At 35.5% G+C, this 16,788-nt stretch overlaps 1 protein-coding gene across 2 annotated transcripts; it reads right to left on the bottom strand.

Annotated features, from left to right (window-relative positions):
- Positions 1-6,572: 6,572 nt before the first annotated feature.
- On the bottom strand, positions 6,573-14,219 carry LOC114317378 (uncharacterized). Of its 2 annotated transcripts, none has more exons than XM_028264078.2 (6): positions 13,772-14,219; positions 13,002-13,291; positions 12,714-12,806; positions 12,550-12,621; positions 12,195-12,311; positions 6,573-7,970 (listed from the first exon to the last, which is right to left on the bottom strand). In XM_028264078.2, the coding sequence occupies exons 1-6, from the start codon at positions 14,073-14,075 to the stop codon at positions 6,822-6,824; spliced, it is 2,025 nt and encodes a 674-aa protein (XP_028119879.2). In that variant the 5' UTR covers positions 14,076-14,219; the 3' UTR covers positions 6,573-6,821. The 2 variants fall into 2 exon arrangements, with proteins under 2 accessions (XP_028119879.2, XP_028119878.2); XM_028264077.2 differs by having other exon boundaries at positions 13,745-14,170.
- Between the last annotated feature and the right edge of the window lie 2,569 nt (positions 14,220-16,788).

Below are 16,788 nucleotides of genomic sequence, written 5' to 3' on the forward strand. Positions count from 1 at the left end.
TCCTTTAACAACAAGCCTAGCCTTATATTTATCTATTGAACCATCTGCTTTCATTTTTTTCTTGAATATCCACTTATATCCAAGAGGTTTATATCCTGGTAGAAGATCCATCAGTTCCCAAGTATGATTTTGCAGTATTGATTCAATTTCACTATTCACAACCTCTCTCTACAATGGAGCTTCAGGACTTGACATTGCTTCTTTGAAGTTTTGAGGCTCATTTTCTAATAGGTATGTTAGAAAATCTGGACCAAATAATTTAGAGATCCTAGCGTTGTTGCTACGTCTAGGTTTATCTGATTCATTATCATTGTGGTCTTCATTGCTACCCATAGCAGTATCAAAAGTTCTTTTATTTGAATTTTTCTCTTAAATTTCCTTGCTAGGAAAAATGTGTTCAAAAAATAATGCATTTCTTGACTCAATAATAATGTTTACATGTATATCCGGATTTTCAAATCTATGAACTAAAAATCTATATGCACTACTATTATTTGCATAACCAATGAACACAATCAACGGCCTTTGGTCCTATCTTAGCCATTTTGGGACTAGGGACTGTAACCTTGGCCAAACACCCTTACACTTTGAGGTAATTATAAGTAGGTCGTCGACCTTTCCATAATTCATAAGGTGTTTCATTGAGTTTCTTGTGGGGTAACCTGTTACGGATAAAGTTAGCAAACAAAATTGCCTCCCCCCACAAATTCTGAGGTAACCCTGAACTAATCAACATGGCATTCACCATCCTTTTAAGAGTTCGATTCTTTCTCTCAACAACTCCATTTGACTAAGGAGAATAGGGTGCAGTGGTTTGGCGAATAATACCATGTTCAGAACAAAATTCTTCAAATGGTGCATCATACTCACCACCTCTGTAACTCCTCACTATCTTAATAGTTTTGCCAAGTTGATTTTCAACCTTAAGTTTATATTGCCTAAAAGCTTCTGCGGCTTTATCTTTACTTCTCAATAAGTAAGCATAGCAATATCGAGTGCAATCATCAATAAAAATAATAAAGTATTTCTTACCTACTTTAGTTTGAACAAATTTTAAATCACAGATATCTGTGTGAATTAAACTTAGAAGTTTAGTACTTCTTTCAACTTTATTAAATGATGCCTTAGTGAGTTTTGCCTCAACACAAATCTCACATTTATGATTAGGATCAAATTCTAAATTTGGTAAACATTCTAAAGCAACAAGTCTACGCAAAGAATTAAAATTAACATATCTTAATCTACCATGCCATAAAAAAAAGACTCAACAATATAAACAGATGTGTTTTTATTATTAAAAGCCAAATTAGGTACAACAGTCATTACACTGAGCTTAAAAAGCCCATCACTCATGTAATCTCGTCCAACATACATTCCACTCTTGGAAAGTACAACTTTATCATATTCAAAGACTAATTTAAACCCATTCTTGATCAACAATGACCCAGAAATCAAATTATTGCGAATCTCTGGCACATGGAGTACATTGTTAAGAGTGAGTTCTTTTCCCGAGGTCATTTTCAGCACAATCTTTCTTTGTCCTTCTACAGTTAAAGTGGAGGAGTTTCTCATAAAAAGTTGTTTCCTACTTTCCACCACTTTGTAGGTTGTGAACATCTTCTTATCTACACAGATATGGCGGGTTGCTCTAGTATCCACCCACCATTCCTTGGGATTGCCCACTAAATTTGCTTCAGAGACTACTGCAGCAAGATTGATGTCAGCCATTCCATCGGAAAGACAAAAATCCTCAGCTATGTTGGCTTGTGCGGGCTTTTTGCTTGCACTCCTTTCGTCCTTGCGAACGTGACAATCCTTAGCGCGATGCCCATCTTTGCAGCACACAAAACACTTGCCTTTGAATCTCTTGTTGAACCCGTTGTTGATCCCTTTGTTGATCTTACTAGTGGATCCTTGTTTGGGACCATTGCCATCATGCTTCCGCTTCTTGTTGTTGAACTTTGACCCATGTTCATGTTCCACAACATTTGTTTTAGCTTGCATGACATGATTTCCTGACTTCTTATCGGAACCTCGATTGTCCTCTTCAATTCGGAGCCACACTACCAGTTCCTTCAATTTCATCTCCTTGCGCCTATGTTTCAAATAATTCTTGAATTTTTTCCAAGATTGTGGCAATTTTTCAATGATTGCCGCTACTTGGAAAGATTCATTGAGAACCATCCCTTTCGCATGTATGTCATGGAGAATTAATTGGAGATCTTGAATTTGGCTAATAACCGTTTTGGAATCCATCATTTTAAAATCCAGAAAACGGCCGACAACAAATTTCTTTGTACCGGCGTCCTCTGTCTTATACTTATGATCCAGAGATTCCCACAGTTCTTTAGTAGTGCTTTTAACACTATACACATTGTATAGTGTATTGTCCAACCTATTGAGGATATAGTTTCGACACAGAAAATCACCATGTTTCCATGCATCAACTGCGGCAACCACTTGCCGGTCAGTTTCTCCCTCATTCAGTGCCGGTCCCTTTTTATGAGTGAAGCAAGCCAAATTCAATGTGGTAAGATAAAACATCATATTTTGTTGCCATCTTTTAAAATCATTACTATTGAATTTTTCTAGCTTCTCCCAATGATTTATCAGTACTGCTTGAGTCATCACTGGCACAATAGGTGTGGGGGTTTGAGTAATAACAGTCTCAGTACTGTTAATTTCAGTTGTCATAATTCTGACAAAATAAAAATTGTACTAATCACGAATTTATACACAAAAGAAAATACACACAAAATATTTTGTAACAAAATTTCAATGATAAACAGTATATTGCTACTATGTTATCAAAGAAATCATTAAATAGTATATTACTACTATTTAAGAAATTAAACAGTATATTACTACTATTTAATTTCCTGAAACAAAATATTTGTCTGTCCATCGCAAAAATAAATAAAAATTGGAAATCTACTTTAAGATTGTTAGAACCCACAAAGGTGTATGTGTGTAAATTAAATGAATAAATTAAATAAATAATAAAATAAAATAATTCAGAAAATAATTATATAAATTATTCCCGAATTAAATGCTTACAAAAATTAATGTTGAGGCTTGTGTTGGACACAATCTCCTTTAAGTAGACTTCGCCCTTGCTCTAGTGTTTCGAGTTAAAATGGCGTCTACTTCCCAAGATGCAACGACTAACACTTGATTTTACAGCACTATAAAATGAAGTCTGGGGAACCAAAAAATGTTGTAACTCTTTCTCTTTATTTCCCTTAAAAATAAATGCAGAAAAAAATGTAGAGAAACACAGAAAGGGAGAACGAATTTATGATAGAAAAATCTGATGAAATGAATTGCTAGAAGCAACCTTTATATAGGCAGATTGGTGGCTTTTCCGAACAGGTATAAAACCTGTTTGATCAGATAAACAGTTGAAATCAACAGGTGTGATGTTGGGTAAAATACTTTGGGAGGCAGATTGGTGATTCAATAGGTACATAACCTATTTGAATAGATAAACGGTTGAAATCAACAGGTGTGATGATGGGTAAAACAGTTTGGGACCTATGTGGGTGAAGGAAAAATTTTTGGACCAATTTATTTTGAATTTTGAAATCAAAATAAAAAATAAAAAAGAAATTAAAAATGTTTTTGGCCCAAAAAGATAAGTATTGGGCTAGCCCAACCCACCCGGACGGTGGTGCGTGGTTTTAATTTTGGGTCCAATGGATCTAGCCCACTACACCCATAACCTTACCCTTCAACAAACTTGGGTACCTCTTGGAGCCCATCCTAAGTATCCAATGTTAAGGTTTATAAACCCAAACAATTCCTCAAGCCTTTCCAACGTAGGACAAGCACATTTCACAAATGTGTAGTAAACTTACCAAAATACATTTCCACGAACCCGAAAATGCGCGTTGAATTTTCATTCATCTGGAAATGGTTTTGAGCAACCAAATACATAAATTTATTCACTCCGCGATATTAAACATGAACCCAATTAGAAACGTTAAAAATAATGCTTGGGTCTCATCTTAATTAATGCTCAAAGTTAGCAAAAAATAAGGCTATACAAAAGCCATTTTCCAACAAAAATTGATGCCTCGACAATTCCTCTCACTTCTCTTCTTTTTTTTTTTAATCAGTTAGGCTACTGGTTAAAATTTGTTAATTTCATATAATTTTATACGAGTCCTTGCTAATTGAAATAAAAATATTGCAGGGACTCATACAAAATTATATGGAATTAACAAATTTTAATCAGCAGCCTAATTGATCAGTTAATTTTATCGTCCAACCTAACTCACTCATCTTATCAAATTACATTGGCGGAATTGGTAGGAGATGTTTGATTTTTTGACATACTCCTACACATAAGCACTCTTCAAAAAAAAAAAAAAAATCAAACCAACACAGTCAAAAAAAAAAAAAAAAAAAAAAGTTAAGGCATTTGAGCCTCACAATTTGAAGGCCCAAACATTTCCCTTTTATCGTATCTGTAGATCAACTGTAGAATTAAACGTTGTTTTATTAATTTGGTGGCTGCTACCAAGCCGATTTCTTTATGCCAATTAAAGAATCTTGGGATGTTAATTCATGAAAAACAATTTCAAAAATTCAAAAATAGCTCATATACGAAACGGGATCGACGGCTTACGTATAAATCTTAATAAATAAATTTATTGTCTAATAAATTTTATGATAATTAATAATATTTTTTATTAAACACTATTAAAAAATATTTGTTAATTTTTAGTAACAGTTTGAAAATTGTCACAAAAAATGTCACTAATTATAAGTTTTAGTGACAATTTAAAAAAAAAATTGTCACAAGAAAACGTCACTAATTTTTAACTTTCAGTGACAGTTTGAAAAATCTCACAGAAAAACATCACTAATTGTAAGTTTTAGTAACAATTTATAAACCGTGATAAAAAAAATTATTAATTGTCAATTTTTTGTAACATATACACAAATCGTCACAAAAAATTATGATTTTATTGAGACTTATTTTTAATAGGACTTGATGCAAATTAAGTCTAACTATTAAGACCTATTGGTAGTTTATCCAAACGAGATCAACTCATAAAATATATTGGGTTTTTACTCATATACTAAGAAATTATTTAGAGTTTCCTTTCCAATATGTATGGTTAAATTTCTTTATATGATTGATTATTCAGTTTGATTTATTTGAACTATTTAAAAACAAATACATTTAAATTTTTTAATGACAAATTACTAATACACCTCATGAAATTTATCAAAAATACGTATTCTCCCCTCGCTGAATTTCTAAATACTCTTTAGTCAAAAATACTAAGCAACTAACCCAACAAAAACATAAAATTATCCACATACCTTTTAGTACCAGAATAAAATTATCATACTACCCTTATTTTCATCCACCGCCACCAAATCCTTTCTCTACACTACCACAATATTCTCCAATTAATTAATGAAAGAGACCATTTGTTATGTAATTGAAAATCTTAATAAGTGAGATGTAATTTCACAAATGTAAGAAGAGAATCTATATTTTAATAGTGAGATATAATTTCTCAAACATAAATATCAACACTGCTTTTAGTAATACAAAGCATCAATAGTGTGACCTTGCAACCAAACCCCTAAAAACTGTTTTTAAGTTGGAAAGAGCTTCCTGAGAGTGCACCCTTTATTACTGCATTTCCATGCTTGAGAGAGAGATTCCACCGTCAGGAATGATTAAAGCTAGTGATTTCTCGAGAGAAAAAAAAAATTCTCGGAAAAAAGCTGAATTGGGATCCTCCCCTTGAGTCCCCTCCTTCATTCCCTCCTTGCAGGGGCCTTCGGGTCTACTTTGAGGCCCAGTTTTGATAATCCGAACCGTTCATATTTTTAGATTTATTCAGTATATCATACCTGTAAAAAGTCAAGTTGATCGAATATCATAAAGTATGTGTTCGGAAAACTGTTTATTAAAAAATAGTTTGTAGTCCCAATTTTTTGAACGCATACTTTCTGATATCCGATCAACTTGATTTTTTACAGGTATAATATACTGAATAAATCTAAAAATATGAACGGTTCGGATTATCAAAACTGGGCCTCAAAGTGGACCCGAAGGCCCCTGCAAGGAGGGAATGAAGGAAGGGCTCAAGGAGGGGATCTGGACTCAAAAAAGCTAATCTCGTCCATGATGGATGTGAGTAAGGCTTCTCCATAGGATAAACTTCCTTCCATATCATATCTCCCCATACTTTTTCATACCCATCTTATAAATTTCAAATCGGACCAGCATTATAATTGTAACCTTTATTATAGAGTCTACAAGATAGACCGTTCAAATCATTAATACGTGTTCAGATTAAAACCTACAAGAAAATTTTGGAGAGGTTTGGAAAGAAAATATGCAGGAGAGCTCATCTCCTTTCCCATATCCTGTACATTTTTCTGGTCTCCAAGTAGGATAACATTCATCATTGTCACCTCCTAGACATGTTAGTCATGCTTTTTCAATATATATTTTCTCAAACCCATGCTTATATGACTTGGAATTGAAATTATATTTTGAAAATCCGATTTTCATTTGGACAAAGGAAAGCAGCAGCTGATAATGACCATGAAAAAGAAACATTAAGACCACACAATCTAAACAGTGCAGCAAAGCAGATGTCCAAACCAGACCAACAATTAACCATCCATAACAGACAACTCAAAATCATCCTGAAATTGTATATAGGTCTAATACAACTACAAAACCTGACTGGAACTAATTAAAATCCTATTACACAAACACCAATTAAGCACCAAATGATAAAGAGCATATGTTGTTTTAGCCACATTCCATCCGCTCACCACACGTCTTAACTCTTGGGTGAAGCTTTGGCAACCCCACCAGGCTGAACAGCCTGAGAAGTTGGTGCTCCGTCAGCAGAATACGCCGGTGGCTGCGAATAACCACCACCGTAAGAGCTGTTGTATGGCGGCTGCTGTTGCCCATACCCTGGTTGAGTCACTGGAGGTGCACCATAAGGTGGGGCGCTATACCCGGGTTGAGCTGCTGAAGTACCATAACCAGAGGGTGGAACCCGCTGGGCACCAGAATCTGGCTGAGCATAACCTGCTTGAGCGGCAGGTGGGGGGGGCTGAGACTGACTATAGCCAGGCTGAACATAGCCGCCTTGTGCACCGGGTGACTGTTGGGGCTGCTGCCCATAAGCTGCCTGACCGGCCGGAGGTTTCTGAGCTTGAGGTGGTCCATAGTTGGGCCCATATCCAGACGGTGGTTGAGTTCCATAACCAGGCTGGGAAGTGGGGACTCCATAACCTGGCTGGGTAGATCCTTGAGTTGGATAACTAGCAGGGTTAGTGCTGGGAGGCTGAGTTGTGTTGTACCCTTGTTGTGACTGGACAGGTGGAGGGGCTTGGGTGGTATCCGCCTGAGCTCCTCCATAAGAAGGTGTTTGCCCCTCTGAGGTTGGGTTGGTCACATTACCATAACTGGGAGTTGACGTATAACCTTGCTGTTGATCATACCCTTGAACAGGAGTTGACTGGGGCTGACCATACCCAGTTTGTGGAGCGGGTGCATATCCACCGTAGCCATCCTGAGTATAACCTTGTTGACTATAGCCAGAAGCTGGTGGCTGACCATAACCATAACTGGTATTATCTGTAGGTGCTGTGGTGCCAGCAGGGGCTTGCTGCTGCTGAGTCTGCTGGCTATAGTAATCGTAAGTGCCTCCCTGAGCCATCTGCTGATTAGGTGCACCAGTTGTCTGGTCCCAACCAGTAGCATAACCACCCGATGCTGCTTGAGAAGGATAACCAGGGTATTGTGGCTGAGACATGTTGTACTGTGGGGTCGGACTAGGATATGCTCCAGGCTGCATGTAACCATAACCAGGTTGTTGCTGCATTGGTGGACCAGGAGGAGCCCAGCTAGTCGGTGGACGTGCTTGGTAACCTTGCTGAGAATATCCTCCAGTCATTGATGGATTTCTAAGTCGATTCTGCACAAAATTGTTATTTCATATGAACAATGTAAACCTGAGATAATGTATTCCTAAAAATTTAGACAGTGGAAAAATGGATTACGCATATATATGGACAACAAGAAACGAACATGCCTAGAAATTAACAAAAACAACACATATATGAGATAAAGATTAATACCACAATTTAAGAATACACAATGCATAAGCATATTTGTATATCAAGAGGGGTTTGGGCGCCTACATACCGTACTGGTCGGTTGTAATATCGAGTTACTCCCGCAGAAGCCCATCCTCTCCCTATTCGAAGTGAATGGGTACAAAAAGAAATTGCATAAACTATACAAGTTTTCACATAAAAGCACAGATAACAAACCCCCATTGCCAACAGGTTTCATAGTCAACTGCTATACCAAAGAAATATCTAGCTGAACATCTAGTTGATGCATTGCACAATGAACAGAAGCTCAATGTAATATGTAACTGATCCAGCAAGTGAACAGAACTACCCAAAATAGTTACTATTACCACGCTGTCATAAATTTACCATCATATTAAACGATATCCCATAAACCAAAAATGTCCAATTATCTATTGGCTAAAACTAACACAATGTGAAGGAGCTGTTAACCAAATAGTGTACAACAAACACCCTTTAACTAAAAAAGTGAGTACATGGGAACATAAATATAAGCAGGCGCCAGACTACGTAACATATGTTCAAATGAAGAGCTTATTCAACCATCTTCGAGATTTAAGGCATACCACTTTCTCAAATTCCTATCAAGTGCCCCCATCCACCAATTCTAATGAAAAACAGACCAAGAATAGGAAAAACACCAGGATGGTTGAATAGAAAAGACAAGCTAGAAAAACACCATTTGGAAAAGTTATAAGCTAGACCAAGAATAAAAAAACACCAGGAAGCTGTTGGGTCGCATGTTCATCGCAGGCTAAAATGTCAAATCTATCAATTGACAACTAGAAAAATCAACTACCTGGGTGCCTTGGTAAAAGGAAAAGTTAGATATGTATAAACCTCAAAACCTAAGTCCTTCCAACACTTGACCTTCCAATAAAGACTGGTATGAGCAAAATATATGAGGAAAGGATACAGAAATTACAGCGAGTCCAAATTATACTAAACTGCAAATCTGATCACCAGATGAACAAATTCTCAAACAACAGTAATATAACTGTAAGCTTTCAAGCAGTTCAAAATTTAATTGTTTCACAGTGAAGGAAGCACTAAAAGAATATTCAAAGCATTAGACAAATTATACCAAGAGACAATAAGACTGATAAACTTTTCACCAAGTTCAACATTAAATCAAACTACATAAAAAATACCTAAATTGCTAGCAAGGTACTTCTATTAATTTATTTGAATATTTAAGCAGATATGAGGACTTAAATGTTCTAAAGACATCTCTATGAAATGCACAGCAGTCTTAAATAAACACTGCACATAAATTATCCTGAAGGGCTCATGATCCACTCTCAAAACAATCCAGTTGAACCTCCACAACAACCATAAGCCCCAAACTTCCCTCTGTCAACTTCCCTCTGTCAACTGGCATATTATCATTAAAAAGAAGGTTTAGAACAATACCAGAACAATGCCGTGGAAACACCAACACTACTAAAGATTCCATGTTGGTGTACTCCAATAACCACTAACCCTACAATAGTTCCCAATAACAGTATCAGAAAAAAGCTACACATCAAAGAAGAACACGAGGCTATAACAATTGACTATCCCAAAAGTTATTCACTTGAAGATTCAACAGGAGGGCCATATAGATTACTTGATTCAGATGTATCCTCAATAATAGTCACTTATATAGGGCCCCAATTGCCATGTCAGAAAATGATAATTTAAAACCTGCCTCATATATTAAATATATCCAATGATCAATATAGCACTTAAGGCACATCTTAAAGATCAATAATTATCACCGTAATTGAAGTGTGACAATTCAAAACCAACTTTTGCTTCTGACATACTCCAAATTCTTATACACCAGCCAATTATATAAGATTTTATTGAAACCAACTGCAAATAGAAATGAACCTGTGTTGGCGACCAAGTGTAATGATCCTGCACAGAGTCTACAGAGAGACTCAACTCCAACCATCAAGAAGACAAATCAGGATATTGCAATGCAAATTATCGTGCTACCAGGTCCTATTTCACAACTAGTAAGAAGCAGAATACTCAATTCATAAGTTATGGAGTCTCTCTGCAGAAGCCCAATTCCTCCATCCAGTAGTCATTTTGACACGGGAAATAATTTTCAACCAACCCAGACATGCATATCTTTCTGCAATCTTCAGCATTTCACAAATGGAATATAGGGAAGAAAACCAATTGACAGCAATACATGTATATTTGTATGCAACCACAAGGATTTGCAAATAACCACTTAAGCTCTCTATAGAATGGAGCAGTCAAAATTACTACATAAGAAAAAATGTCTGCAGAAATCAGCTTCGATAAGGAATCAAGATGATGTCTTCTTCACCCGTGACAAAGATAGAAACAAAACACCACAAGATATATATCTCTTACAGCACTACTAGGTAGCGACTGCAAATACATGAAATAACAATTTCTAAAGAGTAAGAAAATTATTATAGCTAGAATCTAATTCAATAACAAACACAAGCATTATATATCAAAGCCGCATGTAGAAATTGACGATAAAAAACACTAAATATAAAGAGGGAAACAAGAGTTGATGTATTAGAATAGGCATGTGCCTATTCCTTTGAAAAAGCCCACTGATAACAGCAATATATAATTATTGTTCTTGGATTGGAGGGTTTGAGAAGGAAGCAATGGATATGGAGGGGAAGGGTAACATTACTTTGGATGGTTTTTAAGGGAAAGGAAAGTATACAAAAGGGTTGAAAGGGGAAAGAGGGCCTGCAATTTGGGTGCTTTACTTCCCCTTCAAAGGACACGGGGAAAGTGAAATACTGGTTATTAATATACTTTTAAAACCAAGTATACTCCTCATTTTTTTAAAATGCTACTTATTGACTTCTGCTCCTCCCTTTCCTTTATAAGTATCATCTAACCAAACAAAAAGAAATATACCTCTCCTCCCATTCCCTTCACTCCCCCTCCTGTGTATCCAAATTTAGCATTCACGTAGAACAAAAAAATTTAACATTCCCTTGGATTCTTATATATGAAAAGAATAAAATCAAGAAACAAGAACCACACAAGCCAGAATCTATATGAAGGCGTTCTGGTGATTTACAAGAACCACACAAGCCAGAATCTATATGAAGGCATTCCGGTGATTTGCCACAATATACTCTTTGGAGGTAAACCAATGAAAAGTGTCACAAGTATCAACAAAAAAAAAAAAAAAAAAAAAAAAAAAAAAAAAAACCACTATAAGATACCCTGAAAAAAAGAAAAAAAAAAAAAAAGGGATAAACAAAGCTAACATCTGTAAAAAAATATTATAGTTTATTATGGGGATCAGATAACTTAAGACAACCACACCATATTGTACGGAGGTAAGCATATAAGAGTATCCATTGCAAAAATAGTAATATGATGTATAAACACAATACGAAAGAAGCCCCATGCCATAAACTTAAAAAAAATGACCAAAGACAGAAAATATGATTATCTATACAAAAAGAAATAAAACAACCAAAAAGTATGTGGAAAGAAGAAGAAAAAAGAAAGAGAATTTCTTGGAACAATAGTCTCCCAGGCTTCAATATAAACCTTTATACCCTGCCACAAATAGCATGTTGTATCTGCACAATACAAGGATTGATGACCATTTTAAAACATGTAGTCACTTCTAAGATATCCCTCGAAGAAATTGCTCAAAGATAAACTTTTGACTGGGAAATAATGGAAGCCAAGAGATAACTTCCGCGGGACATCATGTAACTACATTCGTAAGAAAATTTAAAGACTAAACAGAAAATTATAGAATCACCAACCAAGGAAGCACAATGTTCAAAGGACACACAAAATTAGAGCATACTGATGCAGAAGGAATCTAATACATGTATCCTGAAACAACGTCCACGCTTCCATTTCCTGTGTTCATATTAACAAATAGCAAAAATGGAATGCAGCAAAGCATAACGGGATGATATCTCAACAACCTAGTTGCTCTTTACAACTATAATTGACTACTTCAGTTCAAGTGCAGGCTCATGGTTGATTAGACCAAATCTGCAAGATTATACAACAATCAAGCATACCTCACTGGTAACTTCGGCCACCAACTGTTTTGCAGCCTCAATCTGTTCACTGGTCCCATCTATCTGCAATGTTCTCTCTGTTGAAGTGTCACCTGGGGGAAGGTGCAGAGGAATCACCTGCATGAAATTAATCAAACAGCGTCATCAGAAACCATAACAAAACGTCAAATTACATAAATTTAAAAATGAAACGTATAGACCACATTTTACATGACCAGAGACAAATAAATAGTGTCTTGAGACTAAACAAACTAAATTCACACTAAACGAACAAAAAGAAGCCAGACACAAAATGAAACCAAATCAACAATAACAGAATTAAGCAAACAAGGATATGGCCCATTCAACAGCGTACCTGAATACGAGCACCAGACCTGGCTTGCATATTTTTAATGGTCTCACCCCCTTTACCAATTACCAGACCAACCTGAAAACACCCAGAAATCAGAACGTAGTCCATCCAGCGAGTTCGTTTGACAAAGACAATTAGCTAGATTACCATAATAGGCTTTCATTTACCTTGTTGTTTGGGATTTTCATTACGAATTGCTCAGCACCAGGTAGTTGTCCAGTAACCCTCCGAGAAGCTAATCCAGAAGCCCCTGCTTCAGCCTGTCTCAAACATAAAAAAGAATAGCAATTTAACTGTTGAATTGATCACTTTACAGATGCATCACAACAGCAACAATTCATTGACTATTTCTTCAAACACTAGCTCTCTAGTGAAAAATTCAATGCTGTAAGAAAAACAAGTAGACACAAGAAACAAGCAATTCCCGATATTACATCACAACTGCACCACAGTACCTCAGAAAGAACATCATGTATCAATTGCTCAGCCTTCGCTATTTGATCTGGAGTACCCACAAGCTCAACCATCCTAGTTAGGGAATTTGGGTCTGCATCCATGTCCCTTGTGACTTGAATCTTAGCTCCAGATTGAAGCTGAAGATACTTTATGGTTTCTCCAGCTTTCCCAATAATCACACCAACCCTGCCATTTGGAATATCAACCTTTTTGCTTGTTCCCTGGTACCCGTATGAAACTGGAATAGATAAGTGAGCTACATTCGAAATCATAGGCTTCGGCGCAGCATCTGCATTTAATCAAATCTCAGAAGGCTGAGTACATTGGCTAACTTAACTAATGGGCATCCAGAAACACAAGACAGCCATAAATCAAATAAAAACTGACTCAATACACAAAAACTAACCAATCAATCAACGAATTATCACATAACTAGAACAATACAGAAGCGATTAGCATAAATTTTATTATAAAAAAAAATTAATTTTTATTTCAAAAGAGAGCAGAATTGCTTATCTTTAATACTAATTTCATAATTAAAACAAAATAAAACAAAACAACCACCCAAAAAAGTGATTTTGAAACGTCAAAATCAACCAAGTGGGCACACAGATTTACAAGAAACGCAAGAATCTATCACAATCATGAAAGAAAACACAACCAATGGAGATTAAGCAGCTTCATATAGTCAAATCGAAAGCACAAAACAAACATCATTCAACTACAGAGAAAGGGGGACAACCAGTAGAACCATAGCTGAAACCCTTACTATCATTGGAATCAAATCCCGAACCATTCTCAACCCTAGGTCGCTTCGCTTCGGCGTTGTTAAAGAGACGCGCAGCAATCTCCTGCGCGCGCTGCTTCGCGAGCTGGATGTCATCAACAGGTGGAGGAACACTGTTGTACGAAGGAGGCGCGTTGCCTGAATCCGGCGACTGAGACGCGATCGGAGCTGAGAAACCGGTGGTCCGCCGTGCGCCGCCGGAGGACGGCGGAGGAGTCTGGTCATCGTACTTGCGCTTGTTGGGGGTTGAGTCTGTACCAGATGAATACTGTACCTCATCAGCCATGGTTGTTCGAGTGGTCTGAAGCTCCCTGTGAATCTATAGAGAGAGAGAAGGAGGGGGGTGGGTGTGAAAACCCTAGATAAGAAGAGAAGCGCAGAGGGTTAGAAACTGGTGAGGTGGGGTGGGTTTTATTTTCGAAGCGGACCCGACCCGTGAAAGGTTTGTTTATTTATTTATTTATTTATTTATTTATTATTATTATTATTATTATACCATGTGTACCTTACTAATTATCTATAGGCCCAAGAATGCCCAAACAAATAATGGGGTGTTTGGGAAGTTAGTTTTTAGATTTTTTTTTTTGTTTTTTCACTGAAAGACAAATTAGTTACAAAATTAAAAAAAATAAATTCAAACAAAATATCACATCAAATCCTATAACTATTTTATTTTTTTCTCATAAATATCACATCTAACTACAAAAAAACTTAACTATCTTCCCAAACATTAAAAAAAAAAATTTCTAATAATATCCAACAACTAAAAAAATCTACCAAAAAAACTCACTTCCCAAATACCCACTAAATCTATATTAACCAAAAAAATATTCTTATAAATTTATTTTTTATTTTTTTTTTAAGATGGTGCCTTGTGTTAAAAAAAAAAAAAAACAAAAAATTCTTCTAAGTGAAAAATTATTTTATGTAATGATTAGGCTATGTGGTTGAGGTGATATGATGTATTTGTTTATTTATTATTTGCTATGTGATTAAAAAGAAAATCACATTTTTTATATAATTAAACATACACAATTTTATAATGAGCATAAAGTGATTTCTTGGGTCTCAAATAATATATCAAGCTAACTTAATCACATGATGTATTCATTATATAAAATATTCTTTTTTAATTGTTTTCACATTTTATGGGGTGTTTTAGGGTGATAGAGAGAATAATATTTTTTATTCTAATTTTATTACTTTTCATTTTAATTTTAATATACTTTTAGTTATGTATTTTAAAATTCTCATGATAATAGTAATAAATGGTGATAACATATAAAGTTAAGTGGTTGAGAACAAGAATAACACTGAGACAAACAATGGTTCGCAAAAAAAGAATGAACCTCAAGAACGAGGTCTTCCCCTTATGAACAAAGCAAATTACTTATGATTATATATAAAAGATGTCAGCCTCACAAAGAATATATACGAAAAATAGCTGACTTAATCATTGAAGTGCCTTTTAGCTACTCCTCATGTGTATGTTAGCAAACAATTCTATAGTGACATTTTTTTCCCTTTGAAAGGAATGAATATCCTTATATTTGTCAAGAACCTCATGAAGATGAGGATAGTATCAATGTGATTTACCCTATAGCAATAGGATGTTAAAATATGGTGGAGGTACTGGCAACAATGGTTATGTCTAAATGAAAGTGATATTATGAGATTACTAAATGCAAGTGATAACATTAGGTACCAATGGTAGTGATGATTATAATTAGGGTCAGAGTTAAGATTTCTGTTTAGTGGAACAATTTTGCAAAATAATTTTGTTACATATAACTATGTATATAAAAATGTAAATTTCTAAAGGTCAATGGGGCAATTACCCTTATCTCCTTACCCCTTTGGTTATAATGGCAATGGAAGTCACGGTCTGAGCAGCAACATCAGTAGAAATGGTAATAGTGGATGGTATGTGGGACAATCCTCACCAGTGATTAGTGCTAATCTATGATTAAGCATGTTAAGTGACTGATTGACTGAAATTCCGAACTGATTGATTGAGTGTATTAGTTGAATGCAAAACTATCTGTTGACTGCTAAATGATCTGTTCATGTTTTTTGTTTTAAACTGCAAATTGAAGGCCTTATCAGCGGCCGAATCCGAAACTGATTAGTGTTTAATGCTAATTAGAATTTATGTGATTTTATGGTATGTTTAATTAAAATTTGATTTGGTATGATTAAATTGGATTAAATAAGCTAAATTACATTAGTTGGACTTATCTACCAAAATGCCACTTAGTGGACTAGTTCATGAGCCTTTTATTTGATTTCTATATGCTAGCATTCTAACATTTCTTCAGCCATTTCTTGAGCCATAACCAACTAGAGAGAGAGAGAGAGGAAAAACTTGATTTCAACAAATTTAGCTTGGAGACTTGAAGATTTTGAAGAGAAATTGCATAATTGAGCTCTTAGACTTGAAATTGAGGACCTAAGGTAGGAGAATCATCCTCTTGAACTTGTATTTAAGTTGTATCTTCCATGTTTCATGAGCCTTTAGTGATTAGAGTCTAGAATTGGTTCAAAATGTTGAATTGAAGCTTAAATCATGTATGCATGTACATGTTTTAGCATTTTGAGGTTGTTTTCATGGAAATTACTACATGCATGTCCATATCTTGATTATAGTTCATGAATTCATCATGTTTTTGAAATGATTGACTCATTTGTTCTTGTATTAAAAGCTTTGAAGTTGATTAAATTCATGCATGTTGCATGTACACCATGTTCTTGAAGTTTTGTTTGGAAATGGGTTCAATTGAACTACCTTTGGGCTTTGATTTTGCAAATTGATCTTTGAAACATGTCATATTATGAGTTTTAAAGTATTTTCCAGAAAATTAGCCCAAAATGATCGAATTTGATGCTTTAAATGTTGAGTTTCATACTTGGAGACAAATCTGAAAATTCCAAATTTTGGATCCACGCTCGAGCGAAGAACTCCACGCTCGAGCGTACACTCTGAGTTCATGCAGTCCGCT

The sequence above is a fragment of the Camellia sinensis genome, chromosome 13, assembly GCF_055761805.1.
Source record: "Camellia sinensis isolate YWXY chromosome 13, ASM5576180v1, whole genome shotgun sequence".
NCBI lineage: Eukaryota > Viridiplantae > Streptophyta > Magnoliopsida > Ericales > Theaceae > Camellia > Camellia sinensis.

Bases quoted from the DNA above. Each gene is read 5' to 3' on its own strand.
- LOC114317378 (XM_028264077.2), bottom strand. From the start codon at position 14,075: ATGGCTGATGAGGTACAGTATTCATCTGGTACAGACTCAACCCCCAAC. The intron at 12,807-13,001 runs GTACTGTGGTGC...TGTTTGAGACAG, and splicing joins TACATGATGTTCTTTCTGAG to GCTGAAGCAGGGGCTTCTGG. The intron at 7,971-12,194 runs GTATGCTTGATT...AATTTTGTGCAG, and splicing joins TGGCCGAAGTTACCAGTGAG to AATCGACTTAGAAATCCATC.